This window comes from Chroicocephalus ridibundus, chromosome 3 (assembly GCF_963924245.1).
Source record: "Chroicocephalus ridibundus chromosome 3, bChrRid1.1, whole genome shotgun sequence".
NCBI lineage: Eukaryota > Metazoa > Chordata > Aves > Charadriiformes > Laridae > Chroicocephalus > Chroicocephalus ridibundus.
In genome coordinates this window covers 107,375,500-107,394,634 of record NC_086286.1, presented here as the reverse complement: position 1 = coordinate 107,394,634, position 19,135 = coordinate 107,375,500, and the positions used below count along the sequence as shown (strand labels likewise).

The following is a 19,135-nucleotide window of genomic DNA, read 5'->3' as shown; positions in this document are numbered from 1 at the left end:
CAAGCCATCACGTTCTCAATCTCCTGAGCTATTTTACTTTCACTGCAATATTTTAAATGGTAATTCTGGCAGAGAATAACATTAGATTACACTTAAATACTTCCAGTTCTGAGATTAGTGCACAAAACCACATTTAAGATGGTTTGTCCCTAACTGCCCATCATTTTCCCTCATTTATTTTGTCAAAGGATTCATAAAAGAAATGGAGAATAATTTTTTCCAAGGTCAGTGCTTGATCTGACCTGAAATATTATATGTATTACTCTTTGTCCCTGAAGTGAAACCGCTATTAACTTGTAAATTCCTAGCTTGTTCTTTAAAAGTCAAAACTATTGGTAATGCAGTAATGCACAAAGATCGTGATTTCTGTATTGAAGTGTTCCATCTACCACTTGCCTTTTTTGTAAGCAGGTTCTTCAGTTTTATGTCTGGCTGAAATTTTAGCACAAAACAGAAAGTTCACTAACACAAATGCAGCTGTCCTACAGCACGAGTCCCGGGAAACTTAATCCCCATTGTGCAGCCTGCGGCACACCCAGAGTGACACCAGGATTCCTCCCTCCCCAGGAATAACAGGATCCTCTATGAAAATGTATCCCTCTCCCAGAAGGGAGAGTAACAAATACAGAGGCTACTCTTTGGAGGGCAGACAGAGGCAAAACCAACACTAAATAAATAAGAAAGCAAATTTTATAGATCCAGTTTTACAGATAATGTGGTAATGGTAGTTCATACCAATGTTGGTATAATTCAAAATAGGAAAGTTATCATGGTATTGGTTACATCACTGATCTCAGTACATTTATGTTACGTAAGGCAGAAATAAAAGCTGACATTCAGACAAACAGGCATGGATTTTTACAAAGCAATAAATTTTTGTACAAGAGCAGACCATTCTACTTACTGGCCTTCTGTTAACTTTGTATTGTATTACAGAGGGACTGACTTCAGGTTGAACTATAGTCTAAGAGAACACTTTTGACATTCTCCTGAGTAAATCTGAAAATACTGTCTGACACGCACATAGGAACTCACATTATGGCATGGATTTGCATATTTTACTACCATGAGATACAAAATGTACATTTCACATTTAGGCTTTTAAGATGACCTGTTTTGTCCTCAAAGGAAATGCTATGTTACATGTACTTGTATCAGTGTGCTAGGAACTGAAGACAGGAAGACGAGCCAGAGAAGTCCTACTAATATCAATCACTACTTCTGAATTAAGAGGTTAATTAGTATAAAAATGTACTAGAACAAAAATTATTTCTTCTTTGAATAACTGAGCATTGAAACTGATATAAAACCACGTTTTCACAGGATCCTGATGACACACGCAGAGGCTTTTGCTTGTTTAAGCTTTGAAATAGCGCTAAGAGCAATGCCTGTCCAGCGGCAGGCAGTTCTTTTAGCCTGGCAAGCTGAATACGAAACAGCTTCAGTCCAAAGGCTGTCTAATGACACTAGGATGACACGCTTAAGTTATCATACATGAACTATTATCTCGCAGACCCCCACTGAAAGTTTATTTAACTTAATTCACTAAGGGCACAATGAGAAGACCTCCGTTTAGTTAGGGCAGCACAGAAAGAAGCAAGATGCTACTTCCGCAGTGCTTGTGAGAAAGCACTGGAAGAGTTTACAGGTAAATTTATTCTGAATTATAGACTTTATTATTACATTGATGTGTGACAAAATGGTTTATCATCTAATCCAAATAAAACTTTTCTATATTTTTTTAATTAGATGACAGAAAAGCTGAAACATAAAATGAAAAAGTTTTGAACCTACTGAGGAATAGTTTTGCAATTTAAATACATGAATCAAGTAAACCTTACGTATTTCAGGAGAACTTAATTATTTTCTTTTAGAAATAAAATGATGAAGCATTAATGAGGTTTCTCCAAAAATGCTTTACAGCATCTAACACACTGCTCGTAAACAGTTTCAAAGTCCTTTTCATTCCCCTAGAAAAGAACAGAGGAAAAAGAATGTAAGAATAGTAACATTGGTTCAAATGAAAAATTTTTGCAAAGTAGTTTCCTGCTGTAAGTAATGGCAAATAGCTGACATTAGGGAAGAGTAAGAACAGTACAAATACTTGGTGATAGTTTTTGCAGCTCAGGAATTTCCACAGCCAAACACTGTGACTTTGTACTCAACAGTCCTGGATGAACTTTCCTTCACATACTCCCTCCGTTCACTTTTTGAGCCCTTACAAACCTTTGCCCCACCCGCCCCATGCATTCACAGTAACCTGTCATGTTGAGTTTCACAGTTTTATGAAGCACTGTGTGGAAAAAAAAAAAAAAAAAAAAAGTCTTTGTGTTTTGAACCCACTTCCCGCTAATGCCATTTGATCTTCTCAACTTCTTGGGTAATGAACAGCAATTCTTTATTTACCTTTTCCAATGATATCAAGATTTTATAGAACCCCACTGTATCTTCATCCACTTCTCTTTCCTAAACTGAAGAATCTTAATCTAACTGATTGCTCTTGGCTTGAAATTATTCAACTTCTTTGACCATCTCTGACCATGTCTTGGTCTTTATCTTCCCTGATTACATCCTCTTTGCAAGGGCACTGACCAACCAGGGCTTCACCCAATATTGGAAATATAGCTGCATTGCATTATTTAAATTTAAATAATTGTTATAAGCATAAAGACACGTTTTTCCCTTTCCTATCCCAATAATTTATATTGTCTTGTTAAGTCATTTTAAAAAAAATTATGTTAACGCTTGGCTTTGTATAACATGTTATATGTCACATGTTAACTGTGGGATCTGGAAATATTATATACTATATGTACACAATTTTTAATCAAGCCACCCCAAGAATTTCTTACACATACATAGTATGGATCTTCAATGATAAGTTGTTTCTGTGGATCATAACTTCCAAGTAGTTCAATTTTGGCCTTGCAGTCTTTAACTTGGTTGCCTTTCCTTTTCAGATCTCTGTAAAAAAGAAAATAAAATTTTCCCATGAATTTTTCTTCAGAACGTTTTTGGCATCAGCATGAGATGCTCATGACTGTTTCTAGAGAACAGGAAAATAATACGCGTCTGGATTTAATCAGTTCTGTGGAGTCTCTATGCTGCTGCTTGTTTTTGTTTTTTTCTTGTTATGTGGGGTTTTTTTGATTGAGTATAGGGGACATAAACATAAACTTAATTCAGTGCATAAACAAGCAGTCAGGCACTCGACCTAAGGCTTAACAGAACTTCGTAACAGTCAGTTCATCAACTTCTTCCGCAAATTAATCATTAGAACTTTCAATATCTATCTTTAGCTTGTATTAAACAAAAATAATGAAAAGTATCTAGATATTTTCCCAGAAGTATGAGTAAGCTTCTGCCATCTGTTCAAAACTGGTGTTTTATATTGGTATGCTGCAAATTGTCTCAACGCTGCCTCTAACTCATGTGAATCCTACTACATTCAATTAACAGCAAATAGTAAATTGGTGAGCAAGACCTGTCCTCCCCTTGACATACTACAACATTTCAGCAGTTGTCACATCTTCTTTCTTCTACACTGCCTCCCATTGATAAAACATACTGGTTTTGAGATGGTATTTTCCCCATCTACTTACAAATGGCTGTCCATTATCCCAAATGCAGTTAAAATGTACCTCTCATCATCTTCAGATTACAAGCAGCTCAGTACTAAAATTTTCACAATGCCAAACAGCCAGAACATACTAAATTCTTTTGATATTTCACATCTGCATACCAAATCATCATTTTACTTAGGCAGCGTTAAAAAAAAAAAAAAGGCAAAAACCCCTGTAAATACTTACAGTGATAAGTTTAATCAGTTTTAAGAATTTAAATTCTAATTATTAGTGAATTCTGATTAAGAAATTAATTTCAGATAGTTTAGAAATAGCAATAAGACCACAACACTGTTTTTCCTTGAATAAAATCAGGACTTCTGTTTCAACTAAGAAGTTATTGCTTAAATTTACAGATTTGCAATAAATTCTCTAGCTTTTTATTATTAAAAAAAGTCTAACGATTTCCTTCAAGGCTTCTGGCATACCACTTAATAAACAAGAGGGGGCCAGGTGGCTCTGGAAGGAAAAGGGATGTCCCAAATCTTCCATTTATGATATGACAGGCACTCCATCAACACCCAGAATCAGTTTGCCCTCCCAGTGCTACGAATGGGCACGCCCAGGGAAAATGGTTGAACTGGGTGCAAGTGTAAGGTGAAACTTAAGTATAACAGTAGCAATATCCCTGTTACAGTTGTGACGTTTCTTCTGCTCTACAGCTTGTATCATATATGTTGTTAATACAGAAGTAAGCTTCCATTTAAGAATTCAAGTGAAAATAGAAGTAAGCCCAGTCACATCTTTGCCTGACACGCTGCAACGAAGCCAAGGGCTATATACCCTTCATTCGTGCAGGCTGTGTAAGAGGTCATTCAATACATTCTAGAAAATTCAACAAAACAATACTTATTTCGGTTAACTGGTGCTGCTTATAAAAGTCTTTATGTGCAACTAACAGTTTTATTTGGGTTTTGTTTTGCTGTTGGTTGGGGTATTTGGGGGTTATTTATTTGTTTTTTTTTTTAAACTAACTTTACAAGCAATAATCCTTACAAGCACTTTGACACTTGTAGTTTATTGATGCTCAGACCCTTAACCCCAATCATCAATATGTATGTAATTACGTAGAAATTTTGCCAATGATATCCAAATTTTCATACTAGGCAGCTACTTCACCATATCCTTCTGAAGTGTAAATTGTCTCAAAGACAGACCTAATTAGAACATGGCTAACAGTAACAAACAAGATTTCCCCCAGCTAACAACTTTACTTATTTCAGAGCTCACTCTATTTCTATTAAAAAAGGAAAAAACAAAACAAAACAAAAAACCCCACACCATAGTTAATCCCTTCCAAGTTTCCACAGTGTCTTTTAGATCTCATGCAATTAGAAAAACACATCACTTTGATCAAGACAGTATGTCCTCATTCTTAACTGTATCTGCACCAGCTGCACATCTACAGCACGAAGTATACTGAATTGCCATATCCTTAATCCTGGAGTGGCATGTAACACACAAATAAACCATTGAGTTCTAGCTCATTAAACTTAGAAGTGAAGAACTCATCTATTAGGATATTATTCACACGCACATACAAAAAAAAAACCAAACCAAAACTCAAACCCAAAAAATCCAAGACAAACTAAGCAGTAAAGCATGACATCTGTCTTTAAAATTACTTTTGAGACATCGCTACAAGTATACATATGAATTTGTTCCATTTCTTCATACGTTACCTTAGATTGCTCTCATCCATACAAAGTATATAATCAAAGGTCTGGAAATCCTCCTTTGTAACCTAGAATTAAAGATATGTGCTTTAGCCTACAAACTGTGCTTGATTTATAAAAAGTGGAAAAAAAGTATTTTCAAATGTTGTAGTTCTGATTTATTTAAAGAGAGACAGGTGGAAAGAATACAACTGCGTACTTTCAACTTTTACAGTAACTTAAAGCATTTTAAAATTACTTTGCCATGATTATTTATCCACTTCTGCAAGTTTTCCACAAAAAAACCAAGGTAGCAATTTTACTAATACCTTTTTTTTTTTTTAAAACATCTCATGCATCAACTTAGAACACCATTACAAATGACATTTCTAATGTTTTCCAATTACTAAAACTAAGGCAGGTTTCCAGTCGTGGAAGCCATGCAATAAAAGTGTACACAAATTACTTTATTGATAGGAAAACAAAAATGTAGGTACCCTGGAATCAGTTGCAATACTTCCAATCTAGAAATCTGTCACTACACAGAAAGAGATACCAAATGAAATTCAAAGCTGAAGTATGATGATATGAGTTATAATCTCTTAAAGACAAACGCATTCACAGTATTTTAGGCCATATAAGTTCACAAAATTTATGGTATGATGTGGAAAAAAATCTGGGATTTAATGTACATCTTCCTACCGTCATACTATCTGTTCTTTTTCTTTCCTGTAGCTTACTGACTCCCGAACATGAATATTAACTAAATTCAGGGATCCAAGTTCAGAGTCAGGTAGGCAAACATTGCAGATAAACCACTAACTTCAGTACTAATGTTATCTGTATTGGAATAAGGATGGTTGCAGATTTTTACCAGTATAATTATATTTTTGTTTACATTTAAGCCTTATTTTTAGGGTGAAATCTTCCCAGACCATGACCACAATGAACAGTATGCTAGTATAAGATAGCTGAACCAAGCATCCATAATGAGGATGAATAAATGGAATAAAATCTATAATGAGTTTACATTAAGACTGCATTTCACGCATAGTCTTATGTGTAGTATCATAACCAAGAAACTTGGAAAGTTCATTCAATACAGTTTTTTTCTGGCAGGCGTCTCTGGGAAGTATGGCCTAGAGAAGCGACCAAGCAAGTGAACAAGACAAAATGGCAAAACACATTCTCCTCTAAGTCAGAGTTTTAACTTGTAAAAATTATTTACATATTAAAAAAGAGTTTTAGATAGCAAAACACCCACTTATTTTCTGTGCAAACAGCAAATAGATACTGATTAAGCTCCCATACCAGGGAGTAAGAAGAGACCTACAGAAATTATCACGAGACTAAAGCCATAAATGAAACATTCCACACAAGGAGAATTGAAGCAGGGTGGGGGAAGCATTTGAAAAAGAAAGGGTTAATGGTGAAAACAAATGCAGACTTGTTTATTTTCACTGTAAAAATATTTGCTGTATTCATGCAGTGCCTTTGACCTATGAAAATATTTTTGCAGTGGAAATAGCTCTGTTTTCCTGGCAACTCTAAGCAGTACCTCTACAAGCTGCTTCTGATTGCTCTACACAGCTAAACAGTGGCCCCTATGAAAATACGTGGGCATAGATTTCTTTGTAGCACAGACATATGCAAGAATAAAATAAAAAACAGTGAAAAGTAAACCACACCTGTCCCACCTCCCACTCTCTCTGTGTACTTGACAACTTGACAGTTACTGCCCTATAAACCAGCACTAACACAGTTGGAAATGCAGCCAAAAAAACCCAAGACTGCTGGTTGGCTTGTGCTCTTAAGCCCCACAGTAATATCAGATACAAAAAGCCTAGTGGAGCAAACTCCAGTAAACTGAAGATATTCCTCAAAACTATGAAAACTTCTATTTTGGGGGAAGAAATTGATGACATAAAAGAAATGGAGCTCAAGCAGTCAACTGTGGATGGAACTACACAGATAACTGTAACTTTACATTAAAATGCACATGACCATTATTAAAGACTATCAATGGAGAAACACATCATCTTTCTAATTTATTTGTTAAACATTTCCTGTTGTTTACAGAAGGGAAATCTCCTTTTCTCTGTCTAAAAACAAAAGAAAGAGAGACAGTAGTCCTCAAATTTATCCAGCTGTGAAGCGCCGTTCAATACAACCTTCCTCTAATCTCAATTTCATATTTAAGGCAAATGCACAGCATGAGTCACAGAAATTCTGGCCTCAGCATGAATAAAAGTGAAACTGATTAATAGCTATCTGTTTTGTGCATGAAGACTAAGAGCTTACAGAATTTCAATGGATGCATAAACATACAGCAACCTACCATCAAATAAAATGTTAACAAACTCTTTATTTTTATATATAAATATATACATTTATTTTTATACTTCACTTTTCACTTAAAATTCACTTAAGCCATCATTGTATATGATGGTAGGATGTAACCAATTTAACATTCTATCTTACATAAATCATTCTTGTAGCATTTATGTCAGTTTTGAATAAAAAAAAGATACAATCCATGATTATCATAATTATGCACAAAATTACATGAAAGAAAGTGCCTTTCACTGGGTGGGTAACAGTTTTCCACAGGAGAGAAGAGGATAATTGCATGAGGTAGTCATCTTATGACAGCATTTCAAAGGCAACAGAAGACAAATCCCTCCTCTCTATTTCTGCAGCTTCTGTATTAAATCTTTCTTAATCTGCTCTGAAACAAGTCATACACAAAATTCTGTCCTTCAGTTTGTCTCCGACAGTGAAACAAATACACTTCCACTTGTACTAACCTGACTACTCTGAAAAGTCCTATTCTACACTATCGAGTCCTCTCTTCCCAAAAGTACCACAAGACCATATCAGGTCCACACTTCAGAGAATCAGCAGAGACCATTCAACAGAAGTTTGAAAAAAAATACTCAAGTTACATAGTTAACATCAGTGCAAAATCAACAGTTATTTGTAGTTCAGGGATTTGAAAATTTTCTTTATGAAAAAACCTTCTTGTACTGGGATGTTTTAGACAAATTTTCATCCTGTTAAGACTTTCATTTTATAGTCTCATTCTTGTTAATTTCCTCTCCCTGTATATGTAACATTTTAGGCTCTTCTGCTTTAAAAATCTCTTCCTTTGCCAGAACGTATAAGCAAATGTCTTCATTAAAGTGTTTTTATTCCTCCTCTGCCAAAGGAGAATACACAGATTTGTTTCAAGGCAGAGAATCAACTGGTTTTGGATGCTTTGCTTCAGTTTAACTGCTCAAAAACCACTCTAGTAATACCAAGAACAGTTCTCGAGTTTCCAAGGCTTATCTTTTAAGAATACAGACACGTTACACTACTGTGACTGAAACACTGACTGATTAATTTCAGTACCATTTAGCTTGTATAATGATAAATAATGCTGTTTGTAAGCACTGATAAATAGTAAGTCCAGAACTTGTAAGAGGAAAAGATCATAACAGACTTTTTCTAGTAATTATTCTAATAGTAAAACATTGAAAATCTGAAACGATGTTGTGCTCAGTCCGTTTGTCTTATTATATAACGGAGATTAGCATCAGGAGAGGTCAGCAGAGGGCAACTCACTAATTGAGAGAATTTATTTTACAAAGTTAAAAAACTAAACATGTAGTCTTTGAAAGTGAAAAAAGTAAGTATGACCTCAGTAAGGTCTAGTAAAATTCTGAAGGGAACAGAAATGGAAGATAATAACAAGACTACTTGATCTTTTTGTCAGTACAAGAACTAGTGGCATAAACTCAGGCTAAGTAAAGGTCAAGCCCTAAAGGAATATCTTATATCCAGAGAATAGTTAACTGAAGTAAGTTATGTGCATTTATTTGAGTGTCTGAATGATTTAAATAGATGCAGACACATTTACCTCCGATCTCTCTGGAATACAACATGGAAATAAATGTCCTTTTGTTAACGAAAACCAAGATTAATTTTGGTAAAACTTAAGAGGATTTCACCAAGTGACAAACCTGTCTCTGACTTAAGAATGCTTCAAGGATATGTTTTTCGACGAAGTTACCACCAACCGTGCTACTAATCTTAGGTTCGAGTGCCTTTGTTCTTATTTAGCACTCTAAATCTTTTAAAAAGATCTTCATGCAAGAGCAGAAGTTTTCTGTGATGGGTGAACAGGTATTACAATGCCTTGCTGAAAGAAGCACCACAGATTACTACATAAGTCCATTTTTAAAAAGTATTAAAAAAAAGTTTCATAAAAATGCCCAAAATACTAAATATTTGAAGGCAGGATTTTTCTATAATGCAAAAACTGCTCCAATGCTTCCTAGTTATACTTCCAATGAAGCTTAACAACAAGAAACTCACTAACCTCAACTAGAAGAGTTCGGCCACTTTGGAGTCCTTTGAAAAACTGCACATAATATTTATTACTTGATGCTTAACCATGCATTGGTCAAATTACTTCTGTGATTGTGATGGTTAGGTCTAAACAAAGCATGGGTATGAATAAGAAAGAAAATATACTCTCTTCTACCTGCCGTGCTTTATGTGCTGTCTCAATGCCATGATTTCTTAGACAGCTTAAAGCCCTTGCATCTGGGGAGCGCCCCACGTTCCAGTCTGAAACAGCAGCACTGTCTGTCATCCACTGTAACAACAAAACAAATACATACACATATTTAAAGAAAATTAAAGTACAGTACCTGCCTGGCAATATGATTCATGGTAATGCCATGCTTCTTCATGCAAGTCTGTCCTCGATAGTCAGGAGGGCTTCCTATTTCATAGGTAGATGTCGCTGCACTGTCTATCCTCCACTACAGAAAAACAAATTTATATTTTTATGTTTCCTTTCTCACTGCTTGTATTTCTGCTAACTGGCTATGAAACAGTTATTTCTTAGGCAGGAACAGAAATAAATAGCTTACCTTACTTTCAAGTTTTTCATCAGTTACAAGTTTTCTGAAAACTGCTTCAGCTATTGGAGAGCGACAAATGTTTCCTATAGAAACAGGAGATTAAAGTGCAATTTCAGATGATTAAAAACAAACAAATCAATAATTGTGTGGATTTGTCAGCACAGATCAGATTAAAGATTTTTATTTACTTAGGTAAAATGTGGATTGCTTATGTTGTTATAACCCAAGAGATTCTGCAAGGGTGGAAACCCAGAGTTCTGCACCTGGGATGGGGCCGTCTCCAGTATCAACACAGGGTGGGGGCTGAAGGGATTGAGAGCTGCCCTGCCGGGAAGGACTTGGAGATACCGGTCAGTGAAAAACCGGATATGAGCTGGCAGTGTGCACTTGCAACCCAGAAAGCCAACCGTATCCTGGGGTGCATCAGAAGAAGCGTGGCCGGCAGCTTAAGGGAGGTGATTCTGTCCCTCTGCTCCACTCTCGAGACCCCCACCTGAAGCACTGTGTCCAGCTCTAGGGTCCCCAGCACAGGAAAGATATGGACTTGTTGGAGCACGTCCAGAGGAGGGCCATGAAGATGATCAGAGGCATGGAACACCTCTGAGTGAGAACTGGGGTTGCGCAGCCTGGAGAAAAGAATGACTTGGGAGACCTTATTGTGGCCTTTCTGTATATAAAGGGGGCTGTAGTGACGAGGGTAATGGTTTTAAACTGAAAGAGGGTAGATTTATATTGGACATAAGGAAGAAATTTTTTTTACTATGAGGGCGGTGAGACACTGGAACAGGTTGCCCAGAGAGGTGGTAGATGCCCCATCACTAGAAGTGTTCAAGGTCAGGCTGGATGGGGCTTTCAGCGACGTAATCTAATGAAAGATGTCCCCGCCCGTGGCAGGGGGGTTGGACTAGATGATCTTTGAAGGTCCCTTCCCACCTAAATCATTCTATGATTCTATACTATCCATCAGTCTCTTGAAATGCATATCATTATATGAAAAGATGTAACTTATCAAAATAAATAGGAGGAATATTGTGTAAGCACACTGCTCTCTTATTCTGTTCCATAAGCAATCCACGATCACAGAAGACCAGGCAAAACTACAGAATTTAAATGGCAGTAAATAATCTGTATCTTCGAATCTTCCTACACACTGGCAAGTTTCAACTAATGTTTACTGGAGAATCATGAATATTTGCCTGAAGTGTTTACATTACTACCTATCTGCTAACAAAAACTTTTGGACAATTCCAAACCCCCCCAAAATCAAATCAGTTATACAAGCTTGAAAACCACCTCAGGAAAATAAATTTTCTAAATTTTTTTGATCCAAAATATGGAGGATTAGGAACAAAACATGGCAAAGCTGAAGTGCTGTCAATCAGCCACCAAACAGCTAAAGTACTTAGTTATATAAATACATAATCAGTCTTCCCTTCCAATGGGCTCCAATTGCGCTATCCACTTGATCTCACCTTATTTTCAGTAAGAACCTATTTCAACAGTGAAATAGAACCCTGTTAAAAATTAGAAATCTGCATCATTTTTGCTCCACTGCTGAAGCTGTAACTAAGTTAACCATCTAAAGTAGAACTCTCAAACATGCATGCAAATACATATTCTTTGAAGAAGAATGAAATATCTCAACAACAATAAAAAGCCTATTCAACTATTACTTTAACTCTTTCTACCTTTTCATCCTTCAGAAATTCTGAGTACTAGATAGATATTCATAGTATTTGATATGTCACTCAAATGCACAATAAATCATACAAACAAATCTTCACTTTCCATCAGAGAGAACACATGACTTTGCTCATCTCTGACTTTTGAGCAGGTAAGTATAAAATACCACAAATGGCAGCACTCATTTCTATACCTTTGAATAAGTCACTCTTCTTCTACTGACTAAATTCTTTCCAAATCTCAAACAGCATAAAAATGAAATGCCCATGAACAAAGCTAAATTTCTGGAAGCAAAAAGAAATTTTCAAATCAGGGACTAAGACTCATTTTCATGCCTATATTTTCAAAGAAAATATCAAGGTAGAAGCTTCACTGCTAAAGAGAAAGAAGCTGCTATGACCTGGACATTTAATAACTTGCTGTCAATCACGCCAACTATGAAAAAAAAAAACCACAAACTAAGTGGGAAGCAAACCACTGAAGTAATACAAATTTGCTATCAAAGTTTTAGAGAACATCAAATCATTAAATGGGCAAAAGAAACTGGCTAAACATTGAGAAACTGTTCTTGCTGAAACATTATGTGAATTTTGAAGGCAGATGTTGTTCCAGGAGAACGCATACTATTTCCTTTGCATGAACTAGTTTATTCCAAGCAGAGACATTAAATCAGTCTTGGAATAAAAATAAAACAGGAAAAAGTTAGTTTTATTTAAAGTAACTGAGAAAACAGGTTAGTACTTATGCATTGTAAAAATGTGACAGAATATGGTAATAAATTAGAAAGTAAATCTCACTTCTTTAATTGAGTAAATGAATTAAGCATTAAGCAATATAATTTTAATAGGAAACAGAGGGAACATGGTAACATACAGCATAAGACAGAAGAGAACCTCTATAATCAATGAGCCCAATCCTTTGATATTGCAGGCATATACAACATCACTTCTTTTACAAACACATCAAGCTCTCTTTTAAAAAGCATCATCTATCCTAAAAGCCTATTTCAGCTACTTATTTCCTGTAATAGCCTGAAAACTTCCAATTCCCACTTAATAATTACTCTTGGAAGTCTATGCTCATCTGATCTTGTTTAACATCACTGTCTTAAAAACCTTTCTTTCCTTCAACAGATACAGAACCCTTGTCAAGCATAGCTGTGCTAAACTAAACAAACCAAGTTCTCGGTCTCCTCATGAAATTAGCTGACCCTTAATCACTCCAGTTAAGCTAACTCTTCACTTGCTCTAATTCAAATTTATTTTTCTTGAATACGGACAAATAAAACCACAGGCTACACTGCAGCGAAAGTTTTTACCAACCTTTTTTATTAAAAAATGTTTGAAATATTTACTTAGCTCTTTTGAAAATAACCTTTGATAACTTCCACAATCACATTTGACTCCTTCAGAGGTATCAAATTTGCGATCATAATCCCCTGCTTCTCATTTGTCTATTCCCTCTCCTCCTCTGTTGTTTCACACAGGTGACCTTTAAGTCTTCTTTCTAAACTATTAAATTCTGTTTCCATTACAGCAGCTGTTGAGGCCATCCACTTCTTCCTGTATAATATTTTTCCTCCACATGAATGATCCCACGCCATTGTGCATGAACAGGAAGCTTCATTACTACACTCAAAATTTCAGTAGTAAACAATGATTAATACTTTTGGTCCTACTAAATCATCAACTAGCTCCCAGAATTTCAAAATGGTACTTTTGAAATAAATCCTTCATGGTTTTTTCTATTTATTTAACCTTCTGCTTTACCTAGATTGAATGACTTGTTACAAATTTTCACTCTTCCATATCCTGCTCACTACTTAAAATAAAAGCCATAAATATCATCTTTGATGATACCATATCAAATATCATAATGAATGGCACCGTGATCACTGACTGATTAAATATATTAACTACCACTTCTAGAAATAACTAAAAACTGCAGTTATAAAATTTTTGAAACAAACCCTAACCTAGTTTATGACTTAAAAATTAATGTCTTCCATGATGACACATTCCAGATATTACTGGCAGCATTAACACAATTACAGAACTGCCGTCACCATTCAAATCTATTCTTGGGGACTATGGACAGAATCTGAGTTAATACAAGCCTTTCCTCCACATACTCTGCAATATTATTTTCATCCTAACCAACTCTGTTTAGCCAGGCTCCTCCTTGCGACTGTTATCATTCATCTCATCATTAACGTAAAGCCCTGTCTTATCTCACTGACACACACAAACTTCAATGCTTGCGTTCCAGCCATCATCCCTTTCCCACTATAATTTCTATCCATTTCATATCCAGTTTTACATCCCACATCTGTCTTTCTAGGCTTTGTCGACATTCCTCACAGATGCGCAGCATTTCCTAAATTACGGATTGACAGCCATAACTGGGGAACAAAGGGGGAAATCTCACAAAAAGATTCATAGGGAGATTTCCTTCCTCCCTGGACTTAATCCTATTTTCCTTAAACGTAATCTACACTTCATCTCTGTTACCTATCCTCCTCTGGTATTCCTTTCTCCTTTGTTGTATTTCTGACTGGTCTGATCATGCTTTTTTTATGTACAAGATAAAAGTATTAAAATTCTCGAATCTCCACCTTCTCCCTTAATTTTTTAGATGTCATGCTTTTTAAGTCGTAGTGACATTTTCAATCATAGAAAAATAGAACCCAAGGTACCCAGATAGAGTCTGCCCATTGAAATAAATCCTACATACACCTCAAAATATTATGATTCAAGGATAAGAGACTTACATTTCAGTCACAGAATCAGTACTGGAATGATTTGTTGATCACTTCCACGGAGTCATGCTTTCTCACTCATTTTCTAGGGACAAGGATTCCACTGACAGTTTCCAAGCCAATGCTTAATTTTTAGAGCTCTTACTCCAGTCTGTGCATTAATCTTTGACCCGTTCTCATACAGAAATGGAAGTGTTATTTCTACTGACAGGAAAGACAACTTGAAGCCATTTCATGCTCAGGTCCATAGCTCATCTCTAGGTACCGTTGATCTGACCATCTCTTCTCTCAACTGTTTTTATATCTTCATTGCTCCTTATTCAGCTCTCTAACTCCTTCAGACCTTCCCCAAATGCAAACAGATGCTTTTCTCTTCGTTTGTTTTTCTGTCTGCTGTTTGTAACAGAAGTTTTACTAGCTTTCATCCTCTCACATTTAAAAACCTGCTTAACTCTACTTACCTTTCCATGCATAGTCAGTTCATCTGAGTGACTGTAATACTGCTTCCCAGTATCATTTACATCATCCACCAGGTCCCCTTCATAAGCAAGTGTTTAAAACTTTCTGCTCACTCTGTTCCATTCTGTACTCAAATTCCTGTCTGTCTGAACTTCATCATGATTCCTAGTTCTTCTCAGTTAAGTCTATCTTGTCACACTCAGCATTCAATTAGCTTTGTAAGGCACCATTCAAGGCTCCAATTTTAGTCCAAATTCCCCGGCCTTTCCATTCACAATCAATTTCATTGAATACTTACACTCTTTCAGATAAACTTTTCAGTATATAGCTACCTAAATGACATCATCTAACTTCCATACATCCTCCCTACTTCTAACACACAGTGGGATTTCTCTCAGAAACTGAATATTACCATGTGTCTGTGTGGTATATATATATTTTTCTAAGCGGAACTCAATTTTGGCTCAAGATATCTAAATGGGGATGTCTACGGGAGGATTAGATTTTTTTGACTGGTCCCTAGCCAATCAAAGCTTAGTCAATGTAATCCATGTCAATAGCAATATGACTTGCCAGGATTCACAATGGTCAAACCATCAGCTAATCAGATGAAAGTTCACCCTTTAAAAATCTTTCCCTGCAGGAAGATTAATTATACTGAGTTATCAACCACTGGAACATTATGCTTTTCTCAGCAACCTAAAGGTTACCCAGTAAAAATAAAAGTTTTCAACACATAAGGACCCACTCACAACAATCAGACTCTTAACATTTTTAAGCATACATCTTAATCTTATTTTCCAATTCCAAAATCGATTTTACAACTGTGCTTTCAACTCTAGTACTTCTGCATCATTCTGAAACAGAGTTTAAATAAGGCATTGTATTCTTCAGATATCTTATCAATGCTGCACAAAAGAAAGGTATTTTCCTTACATTTATCTAACATGCTCTTCTTTATCCAAAAAATAGTATTATTTCTTTTCATCAGCTTGCTAAGAAACTTCATTACAGCAGCTGTTTTCCATGACTTCTTCGATGTCTCATACAACCTATTGCTTTTCCATTCTGCAGCTATAAATGGCATTTTGCCCCATGAAACCTTGTATCTGGCTATATCTAAACGCATATAATGGATTGTGACAACTGAACTAGGAAACTCAAATCTCTCTGTAACTGCAATCTAATTTCTTCATACCCAATAAATTAATTGTCATTTTAGAAATTATTTTATGCAGCCTAGAACTCTGATGGCAATACTTACACTCAGTGGTTCGCAACAAGCATCGATTTTCAAAGGACCTAGCCAAAACCTACTTGTTTACTGTTCACCTGTCTTACAACTATTCCTCCACACACAGAGGAGACCAGGCACTGGCTTACTGGTCTAAGATGCCCATGCAGCTTGTTACGTTATAGTGGACAAGCCATCAGAGAGAAAGAGGTTGATTTATGTAACACAGCATCATAACAAGCTCATTTCTGAAACTCTACCATTAATTAGATGAGCTACATAAGTGCAAAAAGAGCAAACAGCATTTTGGTTCACCTCCCATTTTAATTACTTCTATGCCTTAAATGAAAAAAAAATTCTTTCCCAGTGCCTTTTCATATACTGTAATTACATAATGTTCCTGGGTGCTTCATTTATTTCTCAGTGATGAGGAACCCTTCTCATTAACTTAGCGATGCACATGAACTAGACTGTATTTTGTTGTGTGATGAATATCTGCTTATCTCATCACAACCAAAGAATACAGTCAACAGATACTTACGTAATAGGTTTCTTTCAAAATAACATAGAAAGAAAATGTAACTTTTCATTAAGGCTTTTACTTCTGGGGCTTGTACTTCAGCTCTCACTGAATGTGGTAGATTTCAGAATTAACGTGCTTCATTAACCATCACAGAATACTACAGATAAATGTTACAGAAATCTGTTTAGTACTCTTTTCAGCAATAACCATAGGTATTATTTCTAATAAAATTTAGGAAGAAAAAAAATCTATCAAACCATAAGTATCACTCTTCAAGACTAGCAAAAAAAATTAAGGAAACTTCAGGCAGGAAGTTGCCTTCAAAACTTAACTGAAAAGAGCATATATTTGACTGGAAAAAAGCAGTGCTTGTCACATCAATTAGATTTTATGTCACACGTCACATACTATTATGGTTATTTTTTTATAACCCAGTAGCATAGAAGAAGAAATTTAAAAGCTATTTACAACATTTTAAAAAATCCATGCCATTAACATTGGTCCTGACTTGTTCACCCTTTACTCAAGTTTAGTATTAATAATTTCACTTCATACCTCAATTATTATATTATCTTCCACTAACAACTGTTCCTCAGAGACTCAGCTGGATTAGCAACTTGTTACAGCGCAAATCACCATCACAGGCTTCAGACCCATACGTATTAATCGTTTTGTAAAGACTACTGATGCCTTTAAAATATGTTGTTTGGAAAGAAGGATGCATATTACTTAGGTGTTTTTATACAAAAATTTTGTCTATGCCACTGGCTCCCAAACATATGGCAACTGATAATCCCTTACTAAAGGGTGTTCTCCCTAAATTAGTATTAGGAGCTGATTTTACTTTAAGGTAAACATCAGAACATATTTCACAGAATTAAACTCTTGTTTTGTTATTCAATTAATCTGCATTTCTCCTGTTACAACAGAAAAGCAGATAGCAAAAAACCCGACAAACCAACAACACATTAACCAATGGTTTTGTAACAAAACTGGCAAAACGCCAGGGATTCACAGGGATCAACTCTCAGAACATAGTTAAGATTATAAGGCTAGGCAGCAGATAATGTTAAAAGCCCTCCCAGAACAGAGTAAAGAGCCACGTAGCTTGTTATTCCCAAAAGGGAGCAGAAGCAGATGTTTAGAGAAAGTATGCGCAAAATGGGACACAGTCCTGTAATCTATGTAGTCAGGTTTGCAATTTGTTGGTTGTGAACATGCAGAAAATCATATTGCTTATCAGTAATGAATCGTCTTTAAGCTTCAAGAAAGCATCCAAACCCTTTCTGATCACATTTACATTTCTGTTTTCCATGACTTCTTGTCACATGAGATCCATGATTTAAACACATAGAATACCTTTTCTTAAAAAAAAGAATAAATTCCTAATTCTTCATTTAGGTAACCCTTCAAAAAAGCCTTATTCTTTCCATTCCTTTCCATGATGGCCATAATTTCATATATCAAAAGCACTTCCACCAAGTTCTCTTCTTTACTTAAAGCCCTAACATCTTTTCCCTCTTCTTACAGAGACCGCTCTCCACTGACGCCAATCGTTTTCTCCATCCCTATTCCCGCCGGTGCCAGGCGGCGCCTCCAGGAGCCACGGCGGCGGCCAGAGCGAGCCAGGACCCCGGCTGGACGGTACCCCTTCCCTCCTTGCTGCTCTGGAAGCTGAGCACCGGGCAGCCCGTTTCAAAAAGCTACTGACGACCACCCCCTAGGGCTGCCCTTGAGGAGTTAATACCCTTCAGTGATTTATGTTTACTGAGGAGCTGCTCTTCCCCACAGACAACCTTCGCCTTTCTCAATGCTGGATTTCAGGTGTCATTTCCTACTGATTACTCCGACTTACCACAAAGACAGGGAAGGGGATGGATACTGCTTTCTGCTTCCCTTCTCAGACACCACTCCGGCCCTCCCCCAGGAGGCAGAGCCACCCTCTATCTGCGGTCACTAGGTCGGGCCTAACCGCAGCCCCGCCGGCCGGCACCGCTCCCCCGGCACCGCTCCCTCGGCAGCGCCCCCCGCCCCGCCCCGCCGCTCTCCCCGCACCCCCGCCCGGTGCCCCTGACCGAAGAGCGACGGGAGAAGACCCGCCTCTCCCCTCGCCCTGCTCACCCAGGCACACGAACAGCACCGACTTCGCCTCCCCCGCCGCCATCTTCGCTTGGGGTTGGCCAGCCACCTAGCAAAGGGGCCTTCCCGCCTGTCGCGCCGACTGCGCCTTGCTTTACGGCACCGGCCGTTACAGTCGGCTACAATTTTTGCCTGATTTGAGAAAAAA

General features: G+C 36.8%; 2 protein-coding genes across 3 annotated transcripts in view; one reads left to right on the top strand and one right to left on the bottom strand.

The window, feature by feature from the left end:
* ALKAL2 (ALK and LTK ligand 2) overlaps positions 1-18,538 on the top strand; it is a 35,068-nt gene extending 16,530 nt beyond the window's left edge. The window contains exon 6 of the mRNA XM_063330388.1: positions 18,379-18,538. The gene's annotated coding sequence lies outside the window, so the exon portion shown is untranslated. The remainder of the gene's footprint in view (positions 1-18,378) is intronic.
* On the bottom strand, positions 673-19,117 carry ACP1 (acid phosphatase 1). Of its 2 annotated transcripts, none has more exons than XM_063330394.1 (6): positions 18,970-19,117; positions 10,201-10,274; positions 9,807-9,920; positions 5,306-5,367; positions 2,859-2,964; positions 673-1,970 (listed from the first exon to the last, which is right to left on the bottom strand). In XM_063330394.1, exons 1-6 carry the CDS (start codon positions 19,010-19,012, stop codon positions 1,893-1,895), a joined length of 477 nt encoding a protein of 158 aa, XP_063186464.1. In that variant the 5' UTR covers positions 19,013-19,117; the 3' UTR covers positions 673-1,892. The 2 variants fall into 2 exon arrangements, with proteins under 2 accessions (XP_063186464.1, XP_063186463.1); XM_063330393.1 differs by lacking the exon at positions 9,807-9,920 and adding an exon at positions 9,976-10,089 and having other exon boundaries at positions 18,970-19,115.
* Between the last annotated feature and the right edge of the window lie 18 nt (positions 19,118-19,135).

Excerpts from the sequence above, each read along its gene's own strand:
- ACP1 (XM_063330394.1), bottom strand. The coding sequence starts at position 19,012 with ATGGCGGCGGGGGAGGCGAAGTCGGTGCTGTTCGTGTGCCTGG. Across the intron at positions 10,275-18,969 it reads GGTGCTGTTCGTGTGCCTGG|GAAACATTTGTCGCTCTCCA; the intron begins GTGAGCAGGGCG and ends CTGTTTCTATAG. Across the intron at positions 5,368-9,806 it reads CAGCACATAAAGCACGGCAG|GTTACAAAGGAGGATTTCCA; the intron begins GTAGAAGAGAGT and ends CTTTAATTCTAG.